General features: G+C 47.5%; 1 protein-coding gene across 1 annotated transcript in view; it reads left to right on the top strand.

Moving 5' to 3' along the window:
- LOC149371446 (transient receptor potential-gamma protein-like) overlaps positions 1–27,437 on the top strand; it is a 61,608-nt gene that overhangs the window by 20,910 nt on the left and 13,261 nt on the right. Inside the window, exons 4-13 of the mRNA XM_089565679.1 lie at positions 16,016–16,360; positions 18,490–18,660; positions 20,237–20,471; positions 21,897–22,049; positions 23,702–23,841; positions 23,972–24,087; positions 25,260–25,556; positions 26,533–26,728; positions 26,817–27,011; positions 27,099–27,140. Of these exons, the coding sequence (XP_089421805.1) occupies positions 16,016–16,360; positions 18,490–18,660; positions 20,237–20,471; positions 21,897–22,049; positions 23,702–23,841; positions 23,972–24,087; positions 25,260–25,556; positions 26,533–26,728; positions 26,817–27,011; positions 27,099–27,140 (1,890 nt within the window). The remainder of the gene's footprint in view (positions 1–16,015; positions 16,361–18,489; positions 18,661–20,236; positions 20,472–21,896; positions 22,050–23,701; positions 23,842–23,971; positions 24,088–25,259; positions 25,557–26,532; positions 26,729–26,816; positions 27,012–27,098; positions 27,141–27,437) is intronic.

Raw genomic sequence — 27,437 nt, 5'->3', positions numbered from 1 at the left:
GGTCGGCGCAAGCTAAGCCTAGGGCTAAGTTTTTCAAAACTGTTCGCAAGATGGAAGGCTCCGATATTTGAAGCTGACTTGGCTGCCCTACGTTTAGGATATCATGCTAGCATTGATCACCAGACGGGATCTCAGTGCTCTGATGTGCGAACAGCAATAAATTTGCTGACGCAAGCTGCCTGTAACCACAACTGCTCTGCCAGGTTTATAGCCGCAAAGTGCACTGCGTCAGTGCTGAAGAGGTGCTTGTGAAACACCGGTGGCGAGGAAGAAACTCTTTCTGCATGCCGTCAATACAATGCTACCCGTTTTGGACCCTCCCAAGGGTCCAGTGCACCTAAAGGTGTCTGCACACTTCTAGCAAATGTTCTGCTTGGGTTTCAGCTTGACCCGAAAGTACGTAACACCGCGCTGTCCACTTCGTACTATCGAACATCTATAATCAAAGGGATTCGAGAAATGATAAAGATTGGTTCAAAAGCCTTCACTCTGTACGTACATTCCAAACGATTTTTTATCAGACAGAACTTTGGACTGAAGTTCTTTTTTTTTTTTAAGTGACAGCTGTATAGCGGTCATACTGCGAGATCATGTCGTCGTCTGCGGCGGCGACAACGTCCGTGCACACCGCCCGTCGCACTCCCCACTACTGTCTACTGCGCCTGGTTCTTCCAACACAACCATTGCCACGCGGTAACAGTGTTGGGGTTATACAGCAGTTGTGCAGGAACAGGCCTTTAACTGTTGGCCTCACCTTACTATCAGTATTGCGATCAACTTGTACCGCACATGGCATGGCACACGGCTACCCCACACCCCTACTGTACCGTACACCCCTCCCTTTCGTAGCTGTCACGCCGTCCGCGCGCCTCATATGCACTGAGCGACCACGCGTCTCGCCGTGCGTGACACGACTACCCTACAACTACCCCCCGTCTGGGGCTAGTGCACCCGCCTGTTACGATCCTCTCAGCAAATGACATTCTCTGGAGCATGCCAGTGGCGCTAATGCTAGTGTAGTTGCACAATCATGGCAGAAATTCCCCACCCAGATTTTCTAAACTCTCCCACACCCGCATCCACAGTTACTCAACAGTGCGACTTTCATCTATTTCCTGCTCCCTTTTTTAAATTATGCCCGCAAATGTTCATACGTTTACCCCGCGCCATTTTAGGGAAATGAGAGGCTGGATGTAAAAAATTAAGCCCGTCTTCGCTGCTATTAAGCACATTTAGGTGCATAAGAGTCTACTTCTTGCTATAAAATATCATTGGAACTACGATATATGGGACAGAAGCGCAATAAAAAGTAAAATCTGTGTCATATGTAATCTTTTACAATAGCACGTGTTTTTACTGCGGTTGGAGACTGGCAAAAAATCTGTTTAAGGAAGCTAAGTAGTGAATGCGAGACACAAAGTCCAATAACAAGTTACAGCACTCGGCCGGGTTTACTGGGAATTTCTCTACTTGTAAATAAATAATACCCTGATCATGCAAACGCTACAGTATTTATTATTACCTTCAGTTTTTACTATAGCGACAGGACCGCGCGTTAGGTCTCTTACAACAAAAAGTTGATGAACTGCTGCAGAATTCTCTTTTTCTGCATTACCGGTGACATTCATTTCATTATTTATTACATTACCGTCAGGAACCATGGGCGTTAAACAGCGTATGGTGGTTATAATTAACAATACAATCAATCATAACAAAGTGCCAACAAATAACTTAGTTAAGAGACAAAGAAAAAAACCGACTCCTAACTTTCTGTGCCGGCATTATGCGAACGCAGTAAGCTAATCCTGATGACATCGTTGTTACGACTTCTTTGTTCTGAAATAAAATTGGCTGTGGCTTAACTCAATTATGCCTGGATGTGCATAGCGAGATGTTTTTCATCCTATTGTTTAGCTTGGTTATCTCTACGGTTACATCTTTATCGTTTAGCTTGGTACGTCTCAATGTCTAGGTTTTGTTGTTACCGATCGTTCAGTTATGGTTACATTAAAGACTAGACATTTTTTAATGGTATCGCATTTATTTTCAAAGTCTTCATGTTGTTGTTTCTCAATTGCCACAAGGCGGCCCGATGGTCGGTGAAGTAGCAAGCAGCCGTCTCAATGGCTCCGACACAGTAGCGGCTTCGGCCCTGGCACGACATGACGAACTAGACGACGAACCAGATCCTCGTCTGAATCCACTCGCCTGGCCACTTCGCACTCACGACGTTTCTCAAGGCGTGCGGCTCGTTCTTTCTCCGTCTCCTCAATTCGCTGCCTCCTCTTGGTTTCGTTCCGACGACGAAGCCTGGCTTCTTTCAGTCTCTCCGACTCACTTTCCAAATCTGCCGACGAATCCAATCGAGCCGCCCCTTCTATATATACGATGCAACGCGGGCTCCTCCTCTGTTGTTGCAACGCGGTTTCACCGGCTCCTCCTCTGACGTCATGCCAGATGGCGCGGTGAGCGGCGCTGCCAGCTGCGGCGGTTGCTAGACAACGGGGTGCGGCCACCGGTCACAGCGAAACGGCGAGTATACGGGCAATGTAGCTCTCGCTACAAGACTTGGGACTGTATTTGAAAAGTCCTTAAGTTACGAGTACATGGCAGGTAAGCCACTACGGATGCTCTGGATTTTCGTGCGCTGCATTTTACGGCCAAAGCAAGAAATGCTGAAATCGTCTAAAAAGTCTGAACTCCTCCCCTACCACGCCCCTTCAAAATACTATTAGTTTACTCCGAAGCCATTAACGTACCTCCATACGAGAACTAAATGAGGCTTTAAGCTAAATATAAAGATTTGTTTGTGGAAAAGGGCGTTGAATTAAATATAATTCTATGTACTCCTTCGATGCTAGTACAATGTTTTCATACAAAAACGATGAGTGTCCTTCATGTAACGCCATTACATTCTTTTCGCGCAATTCTTGCACTCTTAAGGAAGCAGACCAGGCGAACCGCATCACTTCAGGCCATCGACTTTCTTCAGCAAAAGAAAGAAGCACGCACTTTCTTTACTTACTACGAACAGCGGTTCTCATGACTGTGTATTTGTCCGAACTTTTGACGGCTGCACAAAACTGTCTCGCTGCTAACGATTCCGTTGGCGTCGCAAAGTGCGAATCACTACTTTGGCAAGGTTCTGTGTGTAATTTTACCTCACGCTTGCTGACTTTGCTTACTGACTTCATTTTCCTGTTGCTCCCTTTTCTCCTTGATCTGTATATCCCCACATTCCTTCCGATGTGCAGAGTAGCAAACCGGTTTATTCTTCCGGTTAACCTTCCTGCGTTTCCTTCTCCTCTTCATTTGCGCAAAATTTAAAGTGCGCAGCAGCTCTTCAAATTAAGGCACGGTTGTATTACCTAGTACACTTGTTGGGGAGATAAAAACGCCCTGAGGTTAAAATTCGGACACTGGCTTGGATTCCCCGAATTGAAACCTTGTTTACAGCGCCATCGCCTTCATCCCGCATGTTTTAGCAGCCCCCCCCCCCCCCCCCCCCCCCCGTCTTGACAACGTTTCCGGTTGCTTTACCCCACTCACATACTGCGCAGCACCCGGTGTGCATAGCCAACCCCGTATAGATTTTGCACTGAGTTTCCTTCTCCTACCTTCCTCCTGGCACATTTTGTACAACGACCCAGGATCGAATAATCTCACTGTGGGAATCGCTGACGGGAAATTTCTCCCCGTATCGGATAACTGTCTTTTAGACTTAAGCAGAACAATTAGTTTTACAAGCGCGGCTGATCGGGATAATTGGTAATTCATAATAGCTAAAATTGAAGCAATGCCTTAACAAAATGTGACATGTCTTAAAGTTGCGGTGTGTTACATTTTTAGCTGTCAGTTAGATTTAATCAGGCGAATACAAGTGACTGCTAAATCCTACGGCACAAAGACAAGCAAAGTTTTATTCTCCTTTTTCTTCATTAGTAACTCCACTGCCTACCTCTTGTTACCGAAGGTAAAAAAACCTTCAAGATTGTGCGGACGCTTTTGAACATAAATATATACCAACTACCCCAACTGCACAATTTGTATTTTGTTATTATATTGCCTTCCCACATATATGTTTCCTGTACATAGACAATGTCCAACAGTCCATCGACTCAAGCCGAGAGGGGAAATTCATTTCTTTCGGCTACGTCTGGTCCATAGGCGTTTTATAGACTGAGATGAAATTAAAATCTATTTCCATTTGTATATTCGAGGTCTGTGGATTGTCGCAAGAGGAAACCTCTACCGTAGTGAGCACTGGAGTGGCGCTATTACTGGTAGAAAGGGCTGACCTTTCCCTAATGAGGAATAGCTGTCTCACCCTATCGGCCTGAAACAAACGGACGGACAAAGGCGTACGGACAGAGAGCAGCGGGCCGTGACGCAATCGAAGCAGGTAGGGGATTTAGAGGCTATCTTTGAATGCACTGAGCCCACTGCCTCGCATGCTTCCTGGGCTCCGCTGTCCGGATGAGCTCGACTCCCTGATTGCGTGGTATCTCCGAAGTTGCTAATTAAGGTGAGCTTTCGAAAGAAGCGTGCCAACAATGGGAACGAACTGGGCCCCAACAAGGAAAGCGCCAATGAATTAAACTTAGGTGGTGCGCGATCGTTTAATTATGAGCGTGGGAGAGGATTAACACAGCTGCTGGGTTGCCCGTGTGAGAGCCAACAATCGGCGTATGGCGCAAGATGGCGCAAGCATAAGCTTATTATTAACTGAGCGACGACCGTGAACACGTTCATTTTACTCAGAGAACTCCACTTTTCTTCTATCTCCTGTTTTCTACCTTCATTCGCTTCATAATGTGTAGGACATGAAATAGGGCAATGCCGATTAACCTCCTTGCCTTTCCTTTGTTCCATGTCTCTCTCTGACATAAATCTGTTGTAACAACTGAAATTTAAATTGTAGCGTCAGAATTCTTTAAACACTTGCACGGCCTCCAGTTCTCTTATCGGACCTGTGTCTGTCGGCACGACAAGTTTCCTTTACTCATGATACAACTAATTCTCTGCTACATGACAGTAGCGGTGCAATACTAGCCAGAAAATGCTGTTCATACAAAAGAGTCTATATCTCTACGACAGGACGACAGAGATTTCTGGAGTACCTTTAGGCAGGCTCTGTTGCCATCTTCAACTGGGCCCGGTGGAAGGCCACACTGAGTGCCGTAGTCAAAAAGCAAAGGGTTCGAACACCTTTATTGCGCAACATTGTCAAAGAGTCAGCAGCGGTACCGTTCCTCTTTCTTTTCTTGACACTTCTTGATTCCTCATTCTAAAAATTATACGATGTATAATTTCGTTGCGCATGCTCAAAGTGCATTCTATTTTCTTCCTTTAAATATGTGCTTTGCTTTTTGAATAAAATCAGTTGTAAGTTTGCGCTCGTCCCGTAACCTGTCTTGTGTATGTGTGTTTCGCGCAATGCCATGTCTGAAGTCTTGATTCCTCTTTTTTTTTTGTTGTTGCAAGATCACATATACGAAACCTGCTGATATTGCCTCCTACTCCTCATTGAAAAGAAACGCGATATGCTCGCGGTTATGACAGCTCCATATCACGAAGCTGCTAAAGAAAAAATATTGTCGTCGTCGGTGTTGTCGTCGTCGGTGTTGTCGTCGTCGGTGTTGTCGTCGTCGGTGTTGTCGTCGTAGTTGAGGCATGGTCTTGAGTACTCGTCGATGGAGGATCTTTGTCATTGCGCTTAGAAGCAACCTCACCTCCAGAGGCTGCTTTATTTAGTTTAACCTTCGGGGGCTGGGGGAGCGTCCACGCACGGCATAACCTCGGCTAGGAGAAACAAAGCGCGGGGACGATGGCGACGGGGAACGTGACAGGCGGCTCGGCGATGAGTATTCTTCCCGACGCAAAAACTCCTCGATTTCGGCTGGTCGCTGGCCGGGTCGGGGTCGTGGAGCGTCGTAAGAGAACCCTCGGATGCCCAGTCTTCTGTATGGGCAGTGCCGGAGGACGTGACCGGCTTCGCCACAGTGGAAGCATAGTGGGCGGCGCTGGTCGGGAGTTCTCCACTCGTCGCATTTCCTCGGCTGCGCGCGTCGCTCGTAGAACGGGCGGGTTGGGGCGGGTGGGCGGCGGTCCAACGCAGCTGGCTGAGGGCGATAGGGGCTTGGGTCCCGTCGTCGAGGTGCAGGACGGCGCACAGCTGCGGCGTAAGTCATGGCTGGGGGCTGGGGAGGCTGCGTGGGTGTCGGCGTCACACCCAAGGCCTGTTGAACTTCGTCCCGGATTACGTCAGTAAGTGATGTAACCTGCGGCTGCGTTCCATTTGGCAGCAATCGTCGGAGCTCTTCTCGTACAACTTGGCGTATAACCTCCCGCAGGTTATCGTTGTTAGCGGCGTCCAGGCAGTTTGCTGAAAATACGCGCTGCTGGCGCTCATATTGGCGGGCTCGGGCGTCAAGAGTTTTTTCCATCGTGGAGGCCTCTTCTATGAATTCCGCCACGGTTTTCGGTGGGTTCCGTACGAGGCCGGCAAAGAGTTGTTCTTTAACTCCTCGCATAAGCATCTTGACCTTTTCTTCTTCCTTCATGTTCGAGTCGGCACGCCGGAAGAGACGCTTCATCTCCTCAGTGTACACTGCAACGGTCTCGTTTGGGTGTTGTATGCGAGACTGTAGCAGCTGCTGGGCTCTCTCCTTTCGCACGACGTTCGTGAAGGTCTTTAGAAGCTGCTCCTTGAAGGTTTCCCAGTTCGTGAGGTTAGCTTCCTCATTCTCAAACCAGACTTTTACTGGTCCCTCCAAGGCGAAGAACACGTACCTAAGTTTTGTGGCATCGTCCCAGTTGTTGAAGATAGCCACACGGTTGAACTGCTCTAGCCATTCTTCGGGGTCGGCGCCAGGCGAAGCGTCGAAGGTTGGTGGCACCCGGGGCTGCTGAAGTATGATTGGAGTCATCGCCTGGGGCAAGCTCATGGTAGACGTTGCTGCTGGCTTTCGCTTCCGGGTAGGGTCCGGCAGAATCCCGAACTCAGGTTCGTCCCCTTGCAGGCGTCGGCTTGCGCGGTGGACTGGACTCAGGTCCTGCGGTAGATGACTCAAAGGGCTGGCGTCACGACTTGTAGGGGGTGTCCGGAACATGGGAGGCTACCCAGCACCTCCACCAGATGTCACGTTGTAGTGACGGCAGTCCAGCGGTCAGGAAGACACCAGAAATACTTGCAAACGAAGCTCTTTATTAGGGCTGACTTGCGCCCGCTGAATCACTCGGTGGCGGCGTAAGCAACAAGCGTGCTCGTCAATCGTCGATCTACGAATGTCCGCCGCTCGCGGCATCGCTCAATTTAAAGCCGGCAAGGAAACTTCCAGATAACAGGTCAAGATCATCTACGGTAATCTGGAAAAACCTAGATGCAGCCTTTCATGGCTGCGAACAATCGAGATTAGTCTGGTCGCTTCTCGCGCCAAGAACAAAAGTGATAACGACCCTTTCCTGCTGCCTTGAGCGTGAATGAACACGCACTGCAATGATACGTGGCAATATCGAGGGAAGCTCTCATAGGGACATACAAAATAATAGCATTGCTCAGTGCGCGCTTAGTATCAGCACACGTAACGTGGCACCGTCAGTAAGTAAGCAGCCTAGGCCTGGTAACAAGCTGGACAAATAGATTCTAGAGGCTTTGTATGAGGAGGTATATTGTCGCGCAATAAGGTTGAGTTGCGGTTGCTTTCTCGGTACTCCCGATGCTATATAACCTCTTTTCGTAATATATAATCATTGCACGCGGTCGCTCTCTTTCCCCTCACACTCTCTTTTATAGACGTGGATGTGAGAGCGAGTAAACCCCACTGCGAAATTGCATGAATATCCACGACTCCCAGCGCAGCAGAACATGAGTGTAAAGAAAATACGAGATGTCCCAGGTAACTTTAGCCGGAGGTCTTAATGACTATTAGATGCTGCGGCCATTGTTTACGCTCACCTATCCTTAACATAAGTGCGTCAATGTAATAAATTAGATAATAGTAATGAATCTTGAAACCGTTACAGATGGAAGCAATTTCTGATTTTGCAGTTGTAGAGCGCCAGAGAAACCCTAAACGGTAAGGTATTTGCGCATAAAGTATTATTTCGTGATTTCTCTGCCGTTCTTCACAGTCAGCGCCAAATTTGAGAGTTACACAAGGATTGCAGCTACAGTTGCATCAACGCCAGAATGGAGCAGCGCTGCCGGTCGGGGCATGTCTAGGACAACCTGTGTGGCCGCGGACATATTAAATTTCGCGTGTTTTGTTGATAGAGCAAAGCGCTTCCAAAAAACATGATACCTTTACAAAATTTCACGCTTTGAATTTTTCGAGGTCTTACAAATTTCTTGTGAAACATTTGCGCCCATCTACGCGGGTTTAAAAGTGATTACTTAATTTTTAACTTGCAAGTGCACTAGCTAAAATCAGACGAAACTTTTGCTCTCTTTAAAAAGTCAATATGAAACAGCTCAAACTTCATTTCTCCGGCACGCAGCTGTTCCTTTCTTTAATACCGTCTGCACCGTGTTACGTAAAGTATCCACGTGAGTTTCGTAATTCAGGAAAGGCATGCGGCCTTATTGCAATGTCGAGGAATTTTTTTTTCTCTGCCACTCAACATTTGGTGAGGTTTCTGTGGGCTTGAAAATGCACTGCGCAAAATCTTTGTTGTCCAACAATCACGATTTCCGTCGTCACTGAAACTATAAGAGGAGGTAAAGAAGGAGTAAAAGGGAAGTAACTGTCTCACCCTGAGTGTGCCTGGGTGTGCAAAAGTGTTTGAGCAACACCGGGAGAAAGGGATGTAAGGTATCGGAAGAAGTAGAGAGAAGTGCAAGTCCCTACCACGCAGGGCGTCCTGCCGTCACTGAGTGATAGTTATAAGGCAAAGTGAGCCGGAGGAAGATGAGAAGCGAAGGAAACGAGTGACATGCCCACCTCAGCGTCATCGTCCCCGTGAAGATCGAAGCCAGAAAAAGGAACATTCAGAAGGGCTTAAAACAAATGCTCATGTTCTGTAAAGAGCTAAAGGAAATAAGCCGCCAGGGAACAAAACCAGACAGTGAATAAGACCGCAGCCCACTAACTTGAAGGGGTGTCGTTCCTTTAACTCGCCCTTTACACTGACTCACGCAGTGCTATATGCGTCTATACAGGAGGAGCGTAAAGATGTAATAATTGGAAAAAGGTCGAGATGCATACGCTAAGAGCTGGGTCCTTGGTTCCTCTTTCAACCATCAATACTTACCCACCATATGCCCTGACGCAGTAAACATCGCTTTAAAAAAACACTGAGGAAGTACAGTCCCAAGTGTTACCTATACAATCCTGATTATCCCTCCGAGATTGCCTCCTTCTACTTCGTCTTAATATTCTTGCAAGCCTGGATAACCTATCCTCCTACCTGCGATGTTATGTACACATAGTGTACCCTCTGCGTGGCCATGAAAGACATGGACGGTCTCTGTTGTTTTTTATGAATATCTCCTATTGTTATAATGACTTGTAATGGTCTCTGTGGTTGTTATGGATGGTGCCTATTACCTTATGAATGGCCTCTTTTGTTATTATGGATGGTCCAGCTGAGCTTTCTTTGAATTGGAGGGCTGTCCATGTGAGTGCAGACGCAGAAGTGAGGCACTGAAATGCAGCCTAGAAAGTGGGTGAAAAAGTAGACGATACTCTGGATTACACCTACGCACTTACTCTATGCCATCTTTCAAGCGTTGTCCAAACTCGTTGGCAGAGCACTCTGCATTCGCTCAACAGATAGCAGCACTATGCTCCGAGGAACTACCACACACAAAGTGTAACAATTTCATTGTCACTCGCTATTTGTGGCGGGATACCTATAAAAAGTGAGTTAACACTTCTCGAAATCAATGAATTTAGGAATAATCTGTTTTAAAACTTATTTAATTTCGCTTTACTGTCAATGCAATATGTTACCACCAGCGCTTAAGTTATCAGCCCGCGCTACTGATCTGGCTGAAACCTGAACGGATTTTTGTGGACTATAAAATAGCCAGACTTTTTGTATTGTTCTTATTTTTTGAGGAAAGGAAACGACGCACTAACTGTCTCACATATCTCGGTGGACTCCCGAACCATGCTGTAAGGGAAGGGATAAAAGAGGGAGTGAAAGACGAAGGCCTACAATTTATCTGTATTAGTAACACTTACTTTCTGTGACAGCCATATAGGTGCTGTTCTCAACCCGTTAGCTTGCCTGTAAGTCATGTTTAAACAAAGCAAAAGAGCAGTGCCCACTGATTAGAGCAGACTACGAATGTGGTGTGTTGGGAGCACGTGTGTTCTGAGAAAATCGCGGGATTTGCTTTGTTCTTTTCGCCTTATTGAGCTCTGTACTTTGTTGTTCTTGTCAGCAGGCGATATAGAAGCGCTGGTCACGTCTTAGTCAGCTTTAATGAAGCCGTTCGAAGCCGAACAATGCTGGCGGATTAATAAATATTCACTAGTGCGGTGCCTGATTAAACGCATGCACGGGTGCCTTCGAATGATCTTGTCATCGCTAACCTGGATACCTCATCCCGTTTCCAAAGCTATTCAGCAACAAAGCGCCTTGAGTTGCATCAAACGATGCCAGTTTAAGCAACGAAGCTTCCATGAGTTGCGTCAACATGATGCGAGTTTCAGTGCAGATAAAGGTCTGTAAAGTTTCTCAACCTTGCCAGAATATGACTGCCCTGTTCACTTAGCAACAGGATACGCACGACAATGTAACCCAACGCTCGTCTCGATTATAGTCGATACTGTAACAAAACGCAAAGTTTCTACCCCTTTTTGCGGCAGCCGCGGTGGCTCAGTGGTTATGGAGTTCGGCTGCTGACCTTAAAGACGCGGGTTCGATCCCGGCCGCGGCGGTCGAATTTCGATGGAGGCGAAATTATAGACGCCCGTGTACTGTGCGATGCCAGTGCAGGTTAAAGAACCCCAAGTGGTCGAAATTTCCGGAGCCCTTCACTACGGCATCCCTCATAGCCTCAGTCGCTTTAAACCAAACCAAACCTAACCGTTTTTTTATCTAGTGAAATGCAAGCGGGTTGCTTTGCCTTATTTTATCACGCTGTTCGCGTGGGCCTTGAACTAATGATGCCTTAAATCCTTTTTCCTAAAAATACGCCAACTGCCGTGCAATACATTAAGCCTTTTCACGGGTCCCGATGGGCATGAGTATAAGCAGCAGGTGTTCCAGGAAGTCTGTTAGCTAAGGTGAGCAGTTCGGCACACTTCGGGTCGAAGATATTACCAATACAACGAGTAGCATGTACAGCCCTTGACAGAAGTTTAGAGCCCAGGGAGTTTTCGCTTCTAAGCCGTGTAGTGGGTTTTCTGAAGCATTCTTGAAAGTCCTACCCGGCGGAGGGGCCAAGATCAAAATTGTTTTTTACCTTCAGGAGATCTGGAACGCTGAGGATGCATTGCGAGCCACACGGTGTGGCTAGGAAGCAAACCATGTGGGCTTTAAACTTTCGACACAGGGTGTAGAGACGTCCACACCAATGTCTAGAGCACTGGCTCCACGGTGCGTCGGTGCACCTCATGCAGGCCTCTTGGTTTGAGACAGACTGTTTCTCAGCGTCTGAAGAGTATGCCGCCTTATCCTTCCGCGAGCGCCATGCCTGTTGCGTGCATCGCGCATTACACATCACATACTGCAAATGCATGGACACCTGTTACCAGCGCCATGCATCTTTTTTATTTTCTTCCTCCTCGGGGTACATAAATGGTGATTAATTAACCGACATGGGAACAGTATGTCAACAATGGAATGCATGCAGGACTGTGCTCACATCTCTAAAGAACGCGAGTGACACTTTTCTGAACATTTGCAATCTTTGCCCTGTTTCAGCTCATTCGGTTAACAAGGCCTCGAATGTAAAATGAGCTTGCAACGAATTACAAACTCAGAAGCGCGAACATATCCGTGAAAAAAGCCTCTTCATAGAATATTCGCAAGTCGCGCACACATTCAAAGCACTAAAAATGTTGCGACACCTAGTTCCATCCAGATATCGCTCGACTATATCGCCAGCGATCCTTTACGGATCAACATAATATATTTACTCCATATCGCCGACAATGCTTTCGCCTGTGCAGCCACGCTGCAACGTAAAACACATAACACAGAAACACAGCACCTCAAACCCAATAAGTGCCGTCAGAGCTCCCTTCTTCGGCTTCGCAGAGCTCTATTCCGTGGGGCACCCTTAGCCTAGCAGCGTATGTGTCATGTACCAGGGCCCTCAAGGATGTACGTTAATAGGATAGGACGCGTGGTTCTCGCGAGCACTACAGACACTGGCTGACGCCGCGAGATGACCACGTCTCGTCCTCGTCTGGTGCTCGGGCTGCAGAAGAAAGGCGTCCAACCACGCCTGACAACAATAGAGCTCATTATGCTGCCCCTCGTCCCGCTGTGCCGACTTCTGCAGCGCGAACGCGGCTGTCCTCTGCAGATGCTTTTGTCGGTCGGCCGCTGTATCCCCCCGCCTCACTCTGTCCCCTTCTCTCCCCATCTTCTCTGCCCGCGGCGATCGACAACACGGTCGGCTGTCTTTCTCCTCCGATCTGTCGGGAGCGGCTGAGCGAAGCGCTTTTTGCACCACGGACGCGCTGTTTTCAATTCATAAGCACACTCGTCGGAGGATATATTGACTGTAATGGCGTCGATATGCGAGAGGAACGCGCTCGGACGAACTATGCAGGGTTGGATGGGGATGAAGCGAGAGCGAAAGGGAATAAAAACGAGGAATGTGCTGTGCCAGCCATTCTCAATCGTGCCGGCACAAAGAACGGTTCTCTAATTACACTCCGCTGCTGACCTTTAGTCGTGAACCATGCGTAGCCAGGCCTCTTTTGCTGTGCTCCCCCCGTCTCTTTTTAATCACCACCCGAAGTTTGCCCTGTAAAGCACTCTGCTGGCCGGGGAAATTTATAAGCAGGCTCATTCTTCAACTCCCTTTCCTTCTCTTACTCTCTCTATTCATTCTTCCCGTCGACGCAGCGGACGCATCCAACTTTTCAGCTGCGCCCTGTCTTCGCTTGCTTGTGCCAGCGCTTGTGTAAGTCTTCTTGACAAGTTTGCACTGCATTCCATCTACCGGTGTCTTTCTAAACTTGCAAGTTCTTGCCCAGGTGCAGAGTTTAGATGGTCATGATGAAAATCTGTACTGACGCTTCGCAATGAAACGAACATAACTGACTGACTGCATCGACGCGCTCAAATTTCCACATAAGCAGCGCTTCCATTGCACAAATACACGGAAATCATGAGGTTTATTGTTTGTGTGCGTGAGACAAAAGGGCGTTCATATAGACAGCATACGTTTTATTGTAGCGTTCTGGACAGCCATGAAAGTTCGCTAACTGCGTTTTAAAGCGAAGCTGTTAATAGCTGGCTCACTTGTAGCTTGAACATCGTCATCTGCGTCCAGCGTGACGCAAAACGTCACGTGGCCACCCCTGTTCACGTGACCGTGATGTCATCGGCAGACAATAGCAGTCCATGCGCGCTCCTCACAAGTGTTAGAGGAGCCTTTTTACTTAATCACCGATTGCAAAAGCCAGAAAAATTGTCCTGTCCAAACGCATTAAAGAGGAAAAGGCATCGTAGTGCTGTTTTTCGCAGTTCAGCTTAAAATGCAATACCAGAGGCGCATGCCTGTAAGTCAATCGGCGTAATGACTAGTAAGAATTATTCCTTGCGCTATACACCAGAACGCGATGGTAAAACATACACAGTACTATGGTATCGAAGCGACAGCCATATGGGCTTTTTCAGCAGAACTTCCTCGGACTGTTCGCTGAGAGGAAGTAGCGAGCAGTCGTATAACGCGGAAAATAAGAGTATGCCCGAAAAAACCAGGCCTAAATTGACAACGACAGGCCGTGACGTAGGGTTGCCCAAGGCTGGTGGGCGAAGACACGAGAGGGGCCCTTAATAACTTTTTCCATCGACTATTCCAAACCATTACCGTAGTCAGACAGTCAGTTCAAGATTCCGCTTTCTGCTTCCTGATTTCAATTTTCCTTGCCGGTCATTTCGTTACTAGCCGCGTAAGTAGCACAGGGTTTACGGCGCTCTGCAGTTGACCCGAAAGACGTGGGTTCGATCCCGGCCGTGGCGGTCGAATTTCGATAGAGACAAAATTCTAGAGGCCCGTGTACTGTGCGATGTCAGGGCATGTTAAAGAACCCCAGGTGGTCGAAATTTCCGGAGCCCTTCACTACGACATCCCTTGTAGCCTGAGTCGCTTTGGGACATTAAACCCCCACAAACCAAACCAAACCATTTCGTTACTGTTTCTGCCATAGTAGTTCTATTTCATTTGCCAAAAGGGCATTTGAAGAAATGGTTACACTTGACAAATGGTCGTTACAGTGGCGACCAACCTAACTAAGGTTACAGTTCCAGAGGCGACCGCCTCCTCCGTGTCCAGAGGTAGCAGCAGGTGCATCATTCAGAGGCCTGAGATCCAAAGGCCAAGAAAAGCAGCCGAAGCAAACAATATATTACTGATGTGGGCAATGCTCCGACAGCCCGTATCAAGATGTTCTAACCAGCTAGGGTATAGGGTCGGTTCATTCTCACCGATGTAAAACCAGAACTTCTCCTCCATCAGACTGAGAGTAGCCAGGCAGGTAGACGTAAACACCCAGTGTAAAGACTTCTTTCAATTTGATTGCGAACATGTTTCACTTGTTTCAGCAAGCACCTGCAGTCTTTGTCAAAAAAAACTATGGGTACACTTAAGTCACTTTAAGGGAGAAATTCGGCAGAATTACACTTCACATTGGTCGCGGCTTCTGTTGCAACATCTATGTGTTTTGCGTCGGTTTCTTTACAACTGTCGCTTCATCGACCGCCATCGTCGACTTCACATTGGTCGCGGCTTCTGTTGCAACATCTATGTGTTTTGCGTCGGTTTCTTTACAACTGTCGCTTCATCGACCGCCATATTCGTCTGCTGGCTGCGCAGGTATCGACTATGTTGTGACGGTGCTGAGATTTACTTATATCACTTTTTTTTATTGGGCTATGGCTAATGCTATCTAGGAAGCTATCTAGAAATCTAGAAAGTAAGTTGCTTAAAATCCGGTGAGCATGTTGGGATGGTGTCACAAAGTCACGTAACTTCTCTCGATAAATTAACAATTTCATTGTCATCTGCCACGTTCGGCAGTTTTTGATCGCGTCACATGGCTAAGTGACCTCTCTCGACCAATCAGCGAATTTCGTGACATCGGACGGCGCATACTGCTGCTGACGTGAACGCTAGTGCTGTCTCATTAAGACACAAAATACGCACGTGATCAGACTCTCCGCCATGTTCGTACAGCGGAAGTTCTTGCTGTGATCCTATTGGCTTAGGTGTTTGCGACGACGATCGCTAACCTAACCGCGATAACCTGTGAGGCGTTGGCCTAGTGAAGAGAGCCGAAGAAAAACGTCTGGCGGCTGTCCAGACGCGTGATAAAGACTATCGCGGCACCTTGGGACAGATTGGCGCTTCGATCTCCTATTGCTGATGGCGCGATCAAACAGATTGCTAACAAAGCTGTGTACGTAATAATTTCGCTCGATTTCGCTGTAGATACTATATGGCGGAAGAGCAGTACTGCGGCGGTATGCACCCCTACTGCTTCGATGATGGAACTTCGGTTCTCTTCTTAGTGCTCGTTTTCTTTCTTTGTCACTATCTAAATTATTGTACTCTCAATTGTGTCACTCTTCTTGGCACTGTCTGGCCCGCGTAATTTCGGCGAAGACTATCATCGTCCAGTAATGAACACGTATGAGCGTGTTTGTGTGACACTTACCAACTGACCTTCAACAGAAAAGGCGTGAACACAGAACCACAAAGCATAAACACTTGTTCGAAACTAGCCGTCCACAGTTAGCCTCTTGTACTTTGTGTGGCGACGTCTTCTGTACCACGGGTGACGCAAGATCTCCGAGCGTCTAAGTTAGAGGCTTGCTTCCGCAGAGCTGGGAGGACATCGACCACGAGACGGCCGCCTTCACGCCGGACATGACGCCGCTGATCCTGGCGGCGCACCGGGACAACTACGAGATCCTCAAGATCCTGCTGGACCGCGGCTACAGCTTCCCGGCGCCGCACGGCGTGCGCTGCAGCTGCGCCGACTGCGTGCGCGCCCGCTCCGAGGACTCGCTGCGCCACTCGCGGTCGCGCATCGACTCCTACCGGGCGCTGGCGTCGCCCTCGCTCATCGCGCTCTCCAGCAAGGACCCCATCCTCACGGCCTTCGAGCTGAGCGGAGAGCTGCGCCGCCTCGCCTACCTGGAGCACGAGTTCAAGAGCGAGTACCTGGTGCGTGCAGTGTCTCTCTCTCTCTCTCTGTCTGAAATCACAAAGTAAACAGGGGAGTGGAAAGCCTCACGGGGCTTGCCAACGTTTCGACAAGAGGTTGTGTCCTCTTGTCGAAACGTCAGCCTTGATAATATCACTCTTGTCGAAACGTTAGCAAGCCCCGTGAGGCTTTCCACTCCCCTGTTCACTTTGTGATTATCAAGAGCCATATGCACTCTCTCTCTCTCTCTCTCTCTCTCTAACTTGCCTAAAATGAGGACGCCTATGTGCAGCCCGGCGTTGCTGGTTTCTTTTCCTCATAGAATAATAATATTAATAAGCTCATTTCACCTCCAAAATGTACATGTTGACAGGGTGCCCACAGCAGAAGCTGCCTCTTGGAGAGGTTGACTCGGACATGAACACCCAAGCGCTAACTTTGACAGGAAAGAAGCGGGTCAGACAACTTGCAATACATATTTATTAAACAATATTAGACGGGGTCTTGACAGCTGCTTTCTGAAATAAAAATAAAATGTCATACCTGAGGCGGAGAAGCGAACAATACAGTTAATTTGATTTTAAACGCAAAAAAATTCAGGGGGTACTTTGACTGTATAAAGTGCGTAGAGGCGAAAGCGTTTTCCGCACCAGTTTGACTGCTTCTGTGGCACTGGTGGCGTTACATGTAAGTGAGGACTAATTACTACTTGACGAATTATTACTTGAGGACTAATTACTTATTAATGCCTGAATACTAATTAACTGCTAATTAATTACGCTTAAGCTTCGCCTTTAGGAGTGGAATGCGACAGCTTGTTGTAGCGCTGCCAGGGAGTCCACGGAACGCCACCACCGTTCGGCGCGATGCCTTGGCGTTCGAACCGCAACGGTTTTTGAGGAAAGGAAATGGCGCAGTAATTCTCTGTCATCTCGGTGGACACCTGAACCGCACCGCAGAGGAAGGGAGGAAGTGGGAGTGAAAGAAGAAAGGCAAAGATGGCCCGTAATGAAGAAAATTAAAATTGTATTTGAGGAAAGGAAATTACGCAGTAACTCTCACATATCTCGGTGGGCAACCGTCAAAATTCAGGGGGTAGAGGGGTGCACTTTTTTGGCCTGAAGTGCGGTCACTGATGTGTGGTTAAGATGTTAAGCTTCGCCTCTAAGAGTGGAACGCGACAGCGTCTTGCAACGCTGCCAGGGAGTCCATAGAACCCATCGCCTATTCGGTTCTACGCCTCGCTCGTCGGTAAATTGGTTTTTGAGGAAAGGAAATGTATCTGTCCCTCATATCTCGGTGGACACCTAAATCTCGCCGGAAGGGAAGGGAGGAGGATGGCAGTGAGCGAAGACATGGTATTCACTAGACGCGCCTTTGTTCATTCCAAACCATCGAGCTGGCATGGCGGAGTGGATAGCATGCTCGTCTCGCACTCTGAAGACCGGGGTTCGATTCCCGAGCTCGAACAATTTCCTACTCGGTTTTGTTTATTTATATGGCCTGACTAGAAAAGTTAATTTGGCTAATTAGGTAATTAAGCAATTAACTCAGTCCCACTTACTTGGAGCATCACTATATGATCCCTTCAATTGGTTGCATGGTTACTAGCCAAAGTACAATTGGCCCCGTTTGAAATTGGCGCACTGTGACGTCACGACCGTTTCGACCAACTGAAAAGCGTGACATTTCTGTCGACAACTGCTGCTTACAACGATGAGACATTAAAGGCTTTCGCCTTAATAGAGAGTCAGTTAATAAAAAATAATCCAACGGGTTCTTGTATGAGATGATCAATATTGTTAAACGAAAGGGCATTTAGCAGACGTGGTATTATGTTTTCTAGTATTTGGAAGTCATATATTGTTCTGTATGCTTTAATATGCCACTGATTTAAACCGGTATATTTACATTAAACTAGGCGTTAGAAAATTCTCATCAGTAAGTGCCTGCCGCGTTCATGGATTCCACACATTTTTCACAGCAATGATTTCAACTATTTCGGTTAGTCGGGTCTCCATAGAGGCTCATCTACTTACTGTTTCCCTGCAGCAAAGCTGACCAGCTTAACGCATGGCTATGCGGTCCTTTTGCAATGCCTCTCAGCCTTCGACGTAGTACAATCACCTCGTTGCCCGAACGAACGCAGGAACTTCGGCGCAAGTGCCAGGACTTCGCAACGGCGCTGCTGGACCACACGCGCACCTCGTACGAGCTGGAGGTGCTGCTCAACTACGATCCGACGGGGCCAGCCTTCGAGCACGGAGACCGCATGCACCTCAGCCGCCTCAAAATGGCCATCCGCTTCAAGCAGAAAAAGGCGAGTCGCGAACGCCTGTGGCTCATAGACACGTCTACTCCTCGATAGGAAGAATAATGAACAGATACACCTGCGACATTCTCCAGAATGTGACTGCTGTAAAATGAATCCCCACAAATTGCCCTCGCGATTTGTGTAGGGTTAGCCCATTCCTTCTTCTGCTTTTCTCAGAGGAGACAACCTTGATAGAACTCTAGCCTCTTGTCTAACCAGCCACGTATGCGGTGTACGTCATGCATGATCATGTACGCGTATAAAGATTGGAGTGTTGTTTATGGTAACCCAGGTAAGCTCGGACCAGGACTGTTAACCAGGTCAGTTCTGACAGTGCGGACGCAAAAGTGCTGCCGCGTAGGATATGTGTTGGTGGCAAGCCCTACAATGCATTTATGCATTTCGAATCATTCGCAGTCCACGGAATCTTAGAATTCATGTCGCAATCAACGCCCCATATGGTAATCAGTCTTAGCAGACAATTCCTGTTTTTAGGTACATAAGCCCTGTAGCGTCTTCAGGGTAGGGCAGCTATAAGCGCACAACTGCGAGCCTCCTCAGATCACGCCAAATTGGTGAGCCGTTATGCTGTGGCACTGCTCATTTGTCTCGTTGCGACAGGTCTCTTGCTAAGATGGCATTGTCATCGCGATAGACGTGATTTTCCTCTGACTTTGGTTCGAAGCTTCCCATTTCGCTCATCCAGCATGCTTCGAGCGCTAGCGTCGTCGGGTCTTCTTGACGTCGGAGCATTATGTGAAGCCTCGCAAAACCTAGAGCTTACAACGAACAAGCGAACTCGCCGTAATGCAATAAAGGAAACTGGCAATGCAATTTATAGGCGCGCTCGTATATTCCTCAAGAATTATTCACTATTTGAAGTGATGGTACTGATACGATTTCTTTTTTGTGTGTGACAAATCATGGAGCAAAGGAAAGGCCTATTGCGTTTCATCCCACAACGCCGTCATCCTCGCGGATCGCAGATTCATTCTTCTTTTTTATAAGCAAAGAAGAAGGGAGACGCACGGAACGACGCTCTTCGTTATAGCCAATCAAGATAAAGCACCACGTAATCCTTTTCGTTCTCTCGCTCCGCTGTCAGCTTTTCGGGTAACTCAAACACTGCAAAGTGTTGGGCTGTTCGCAACTCAAGCGTAGGGGCTAACTCGTAAAATGCAAGCATAAACCGCCGCATTCCTGGCATGCTTCGACAGAGACGGATTCGTAAGAACGTTATCGGGAGAATTTCATCGCTATAGCGCAGTGTTCAATAAAACCCGTCGTACTCGGTTTAGCTTCGCGGCAGTGAAAGTTTCGATCCATGAAAAAGCGGCACACCAGCAAAATAATAGATAACAAAGGTTTAATTTTACTTTTATATCTTATTATTTTCTACTTCAGTTAAGAAAAAAAGACAAGCATAGCTGAAGAGCTTGAAAAGCGAATCTTCAGCGCCAGCTGCTTCGATAATAAAGTAATGCACAAGTTTTCCACGGTTTAAGCTCGCAGTTTTAGACGGTTTGAAACCGCTTCACTGCGCCTCGTTTATCGATTTCGCCCCCCACTTTCTCCTCCACAGTTCTGCGCGCACCCGAACGTGCAGCAGCTGCTGGCGTCCATCTGGTACGAGGGTCTGCCGGGCTTCCGGCGCAAGAACATCATCCTCCAGTCTCTGCAGATCCTCAAGATCGGCCTGCTCTTTCCCGTCTACTCGGTGGCCTACATTGTGGCGCCTCACTCGAACTTCGGCCGAACGCTGCGCAAGCCCTTCATTAAGTTCATCTGCCACTCGGCCTCCTACGTTACCTTCCTCTGTGAGCACTTTTCTATTTGGTGCTCCACTCTTCGTCACGCTAATACTCAATTTTCTTTTTTTTTCAATACTAACGTGTTCTCCCGCCGACAAAATTCAAGAGACTATTGCCCTAGGTCTATGTCTATACGTCCTAGGCCTATCTAGGTCTATCTGGACCTAGGTCGCAAGGAACATTTGGCTCAGAAAGAAAGCGTTTTCGAGACTATGCCTTCTGTGGACATGGCTCTGGATGAATACCGTAGCGCTTAGAGACAAGAACGAAGACGGGGATCAGCACAAGTTTTGTGAACCTCGCATCTTAGCTACAGAATTTATCATGAAATACAAACTCGCCCAAACAGCTACACTGATCAGGATGCCTCTGGGAGTGGAACAGTAGGTTGCAATGGGGGGAGGGAGGGGCAAACAATCCTGGCATTGTTTTGGAAGCCTCTGTAAAGCCAAAGCATGCTAAGCGTTGCGTAAGAGAAAATTTGGGCTTCAAGATACCTTTAGAGGTGCTGCTCTACCTTAGTTTCATCATTTTCCTAATTTGAAGTGAAGTTTATATTACTTAAACTGTTGGCGAAGCAAGGTTGTATTTGCATGGGGCATTGAAAATAAAATTCGTTGTGTAAGCATGTGCGCAAAGACAAAAATGACATCTTCGATGATGTTACCTGCCTTCAGACAGTTCGACACGTAAAAATACTCCTCATACATATATGAAAGGTAGCTTCCAACTTCCCAGTTTTCCTGTTTCAGCGCTTCGAGTCAAATTTTTATCTTAAATATCAGGGTATTGGAAACGTTAACTACGTTTAAAGATCTTGATCCACCTTACTGAAAAAATTGTATGTTGCACTCATGCGAAAGTAATACAATATGTATGATATTGTGGGCCATTTGTGTGAATGTATGATTTTCTAAGAATGAATGCCATTTATTTAACATTTGTATCATAATTATATGACAAACTGTATAAGGTTATCGCATCATACAGCTTTTTTTCACTTGGAAACAATCAATTGAAATCGGAATGTTTTTCAGATAGCTTTCATGTGATACCGCTTTCACGCCATTACTATTGCACAATAACGGCACCAGTGCGTGCATTGTTCCAAGCAGCACAAACTTCGCATGCTGCCTTCGCTGCAAAGGTTGGGATCTCCGCGTCTGTCAATATCGCATCAGTCCATCTCATCGGTGCTGTCGACTGCCATCCCGATCTGTATTGCATGAAATCACAATTTCTTCAGGTAGCTTCCCACCTCTCTCTCTTTGTTCTCTATTTTTTCTCCTAGCAAAAAAAAAACACAGGGGAGCTATTAGGTTCGGTGTCTTTCCGACGTGCACAAGCGAAACTCTGCGCCCATGCCGAGAAAAAGAGAGCTCATTTTCTCCAAGCTGACCGCTCTCTCTCCGTTTTTTTTGTCACGTTCAGTTTTGCTGATGCTGGCGTCGCAACGTATCGAGACCGTGGTGGTGGAGTGGTTCGGCACAGACGAGATGAAGCTCAAAGTGCGTAGTGACATTACCACCAAGAGAGGAGCGACCCCAAGCATTGTAGAATGGATCATCCTGGCTTGGGTGATAGGTGAGCACGAACCTGTACGCTCTATGAATTGTTTTCAGTTCAGTTCTTGTCTAGCTGGTCTTCTATTAAAATTATTCGTGAAATGTTAGAAGACTAGCTAAGCGAAGGATTTTTTTTTTTCTGAAAGCGGCTGCCTCTGTAGCCACGCCGACAGTTGGCTAGAATTTTAACCTAGTGCGCTAGAAATGGTGGCAAGGTTACCTTGGTCGGTCCTAGATCTAAAACATCAAGATAGCGGTGTAAGATGTTGCAGCTGGCTACGTTACATTATGAAATACGATCTAAATTGGTGGCCTAATTGTTAGTAGTTTCGGGTTTATAAAAAAGCCTACGGTAATCTCTAATTGTAACCTTGAAGGATATTGTTCGTTTGGACAAGCTGGCCCTGACTGGTACCGGTATAAAAGCTCAAGAAAAAGCAGCCACACTGGTCATTTCATGCAAATTGAACATACTCGACTTTGTACATATAGGGGCATGCCGAAAGCATCTTCATGGTTATACTAGTTTCAAGAAAATTAGCATTTTAATTAATTGGGTTGATGCGGTCCTCACAGCAGCTTTCTCGTGATCGGCAGAGAGACAACTCAGGTTTGGTTTATGGGGGTTTAACGTCGCAAAGCAACTGAGGCTATGAGGAACACCGTAGTGAAGGGCTCCGGAAATTTCGACCACCTGGGCTTCTTCAACGTGCACTGATATCGCACAGTACACGGACCTCTAGAATTTCGCCTCCATCGAAATTCGACCGCAGCGGCCGGGATTGAACCCGCGTCTTTCGAGTCAGCAGCCGAGCACCATAGCCACTAAGCCACCGTGGCAACGAGACAGCATACACGTGCCTGTATGCAATTCCAAAATAATAATATTACCGCATAGCATCTCCGCCAAAGGTAGTGCTCAAAATTAATTAACGCTGAAACAGCCCTGAATGCAGAGAATAAAAAGGCTCCTTTCATGGCTTATCTGAGCAAAATACGGCTGCATTATGTCGGTTCGGGTATTGCTGAAAAACCTTTCGATATATATATATATATATATATATATATATATATATATATATATATATATATATATATATATCTCGGCTGCTCGGCTGCTGCTGACTGCGGCTGCTGAATCTCGGCTGCTGACTGCGGCTGATTCAGAGATTCAGAGCGCCCCTCATGAGCATGGGAAGAAGCTTCGGCCGCGGCAAAATCAAGCCGTATGCGAGGCGGAACGCGAAGCCACTAGGCTTGGCGGTAAGACCGAACCTTGTCGCCAGGTGAACGCAACGTTTGCTCGGGAGTATCGCTAGCGTAAGAAAGTAGCATTCGACCTAACTGCCCCCTTGGCTGTGCCCGGGCAGTCGACGGAGCCACATGCTGCTAAAAGTGCTCAAGCGGATAAACAGCCTGCTCGCGTAGTAGCGACGTAGTTTTTTTCTTCCGAACATTAGCGTATATGCCACGAACATCCATATCTGCTGCTTAACGTGCTGTACAAATAATTAAGCAAGAACTTTATGGTGGAGCATCTGGATGAAATGTTTGTTACATAAAAGTATCTGTAACAATTCCTACAGAAGTCAAACCAGCTTTTCCGGTTCCAATTCATTACCTCAGAGCTCGGTTCTTTCTTTAATCTTGTTTCATTCTGTTTCTTTCCAGGTTTAATATGGAGTGAAATGAAGCAGCTATGGGACCTGGGTCTGATAGAATACGTCGGTGACATGTGGAACATCATAGATTTTATAACAAATTCTTTGTACGTGGCCACAGTGGCTTTAAGAGTGATAGCGTATCTACAGGTGAGGCCCTCATCTTTCTAACTCTTTGCATCATATTGATTCTTCTGCAAGGAATCGATGCTTGATATGTTAACCTCGTCATTTCTTGCTCCTTCTCGGCCCCCCATTCTTTCTTTTTTTCTTCCCGTAGGTTCAAAAAGAGATTGCTCAGAACACTGGGACCGCGTACCTTCCCCGAGAAAAATGGGATGCCTGGGACCCAATCCTGATCGCCGAAGGCCTTTTCGCCACAGCCAATATCTTCAGGCATGACTTCTATTCTTAGACGCACATGTACAGGCCGCGAGAAACATATTGCTCGGGAGAAGTACGCTTCTTATGGCCTACGGCGATAGCAGCTCCGAAGGCACGCCGAGATTGAGAACCGTTCACTTCGCTACCTTGAGAGCTTATTGCCTTTGTACATCCTTACCTTCGTATGCCATATTCATTGCGGAGGCAATAGATGTTCAATCCAATTACGAGAAGCAACGCCGAGACTTCCGAGAAGGGCCGGAAACAAATGTAAAATAAGTCGAAATAAAAGGCTCGGGCGCTTTTTGAAGCCTTTTAGGTGTTTCTCGTTTTCTGCCTCAGTCTCTGCTAAACTCATTTTGCAAAGTAGGAATTGTCTAATATAAAGGGCGATTCCACCGCATCTCGTAATCTAGCAGCGCGTCGCCATTTCTTCCACGTCCTCCGTGTTCGTACCCTCTCCCCCGGAGTCTCACTCGGGAGGAGGAGGTATCTGTGCGCCGGATTCGGGCAGGAGCGGCTCTGACTCCTTGTGTGCGTCATCGGTGGCGTGACAAACGTTACGAAGTGACAGACAAGTGTCCCCATTGTGGTGCTGCGCCCGACCTGTGTGATGAAAAACACTTGCTGTGGACTTGCCCGGCTACAGCTTCCGTGAGACGACGTTTATTAAGAAAGGTTGGCCTGCGATGTGACGTTGCAGACGACTATACCAAGTGGACTCTAGATAATCGCTATATCACGAACTTGTGCCGCTTTTTAAGCGAGGTTTGTTTGCACTCCTTTTTATAACTTTCTTTCCTTTTTCATTATGCCTGATGGCAAACAGCTCGAATAAAAAAAAAAAAAATTTCTTCCTCGTGGCCCCTAAGCAGTCACGTTTTCGAGTCACGTCTGCTTTTCGCTCTCGTTTTCCACTGCGACTTGTTTCGTCAAATCATTAGCTGTGCGCTCCTTTAAGGACGTTAACAAGATTTACTCCTATTAGGTTACTATGAATGCATTCAAAAATCAAAATTTCGTGAACGTCCCTCGTTGTTTCTCTTTTTTTCAGCAATATTTTTTCTCAAATCAAGAACTCGCTTACTTTTGCTTCTGATTTTGATTGCATTTCTTTCCGTCTTTGATTCTTCACACAGCGGGTGCTTAACCGTCCCTCGTCCCCCTCTTGCCCCGCTTCGCAGCTCCTTGAAACTGGTGTACATCTTCTCGGTGAACCCTCACCTGGGACCCCTGCAGATCTCCCTGGGCCGCATGGTCATCGACATCGTCAAGTTCTTCTTCGTGTACACCCTGGTGCTGTTCGCCTTCGCGTGCGGCATGAACCAGCTCCTCTGGTACTACGCGGACAGCGAGCGCCAGCTCTGCCACAAACTCAACCGCGACGCCGGCGGCTACGCGGCGGGAGGCGGCGCCGCTTCCGGCGGTGCGCCCCTCAAGAGCGACCACAGCGTCTGCTTCACCTGGAGGCGATTCGCAAAGTCAGTGCGCCCAATCTTCTCTTGTCTAGCCGAGCAACACTGGTTGTCTTCTTAAGGTAGCTCATCCTGCCCAGCCAAACAGTACAGCCATGTATTCACTAAACCACAGTACAACTGTACAACTGCGTCTAGGATGCGATGAAAAATAAGGATAACGTTAAAATTCAGCAGGGCTGATTATTTCGCCAAGTTTTTGTACGCACGGACGAGGTTCTATAGCTCGTGATGGAATTGACGTGACAGAGGGATCGACACAGCGCTAGCAAGCAAATTAATTTAATTGACTGCATGGTGGCATGTTATGAACGGTGCTCGCACAACACAAGTGTGAACGTGCTTCGTGATCGTGGCACCTGATCCGAAAAAAAAAAAACGAGCACCATGTTTCAGTATTGCATCTTTGAGATAAGGTAGGGTTTTTGCATTTGATCATGAATGTTTCACTTTTGCTTGTATTTTGTGCGCGCGCTTCTCACTACATGCTTCCGGGATGTCGATAAAATTCATTTGCAAGTCAGCACAGGGTTTTTTCCGGTGTCAAGTCTACGAGTCCTTGTCCTAGAGACTTTTCAGAAGAGTGAGGGAGATGCCAAAACGTGTCCCCTCTGGGCTGTTGCAAACCGGTTCCTCTTCTACTTCCTCTGTGTTGACGTCAGGTGCGCACAACAGCTCAGCGAGCAATATGGCGACGCCCAAAAAGCCATCATTGAGAAGGTCTATAGCCCTCGTCGGTCTTGTTGAAACGTAAAACCATGCTCAAGCAGCATCAGTGTCGTAATCAAGGTATTGAAAGCCCGGACTTTCACAATGTGTAGCCCATACTCTGGATAGCCTTTAGTGACCGCCAGCGTACTGTCACCGAATCTAAAGCATTCGTATCGTGCAGCAGCTGCTAGTAGAAAAAACGTGCCTCATTCTCATTCACTGCATGCCCAGTACAAGAATGCTTTCGCTTTTGGTTCTTGCCACTACGCAGCCTCTTCGAGTCATCGCAGACTCTGTTCTGGGCGAGCTTCGGTCTGATCGATTTGGACAACTTCGAACTGTCGGGGATCCAGAGCTACACTCGCTTCTGGGGACTGCTGATGTTTGGCTCCTACTGCGTCATCAACGTGGTCGTGCTCCTCAATCTTCTCATCGCCATGATGAACCACTCCTACCAGATGATATCGGTGGGCGCCGCTATGTTCTTACGGAGGGCCTCGTACAAGCACGCGGAGTGGTGCTACACGACATTTCTCTCGCTTCTTCTCATTTCAGGAGCACGCCGACGTGGAGTGGAAATTCGCCCGGTGCAAGCTCTGGATGAGCAACTTCGAGGACGGCGGCACGGTCCCTCCGCCCTTCAATGTGATCCCGACTCCCAAGACCGTAGGTTACTTCCTCCGATGGTGCTACCGCAAGCTTTGCGGCAACTCCCGGTCGGCCAAGAAGGAACACCTCAAGACAATTAGGGTACGGACGCCGGCTTGTGCCATAGTGGCCAAGATCGGAGATTGTCGACGCACATTTGTTCATGACGTTTTGTGTGTCTGCCAACAGAGAAAAGCCAGGCAAGCCAGTGAGCGAGACATGAAGTACCAGGTGAGCACATCTTTGATGCCACCCTGCAAGTGTAAAAACAGCGTATCAATGCGCCTGCAGCTGTTACTGGTCTCTTTTCTCGGCGTCAGGGTATTATCCCCAATCGTTTTTGTTATCTCTTTTCATAAATTTATGTTCTACCTTCTGACTTAACCAGATGAACTCAATACAGTTTCTTCTGAGTACGATCCGTTACCTGTTTACATGGTCGCTTTTTCACTCTTTGCCGAAGTCTTAGCACTAGGTCGGTAAGAATGTGCAATCGCTTTATTTTGCCTGCAGTTAGCCTGTATGACC

This window comes from Amblyomma mixtum, chromosome 1 (genome assembly GCF_055824585.1).
Source record: "Amblyomma mixtum isolate Tamu chromosome 1, ASM5582458v1, whole genome shotgun sequence".
In the NCBI taxonomy this organism is placed as follows: Eukaryota; Metazoa; Arthropoda; class Arachnida; order Ixodida; family Ixodidae; genus Amblyomma; species Amblyomma mixtum.
This window is presented reverse-complemented; position numbering and strand designations above follow the sequence as displayed.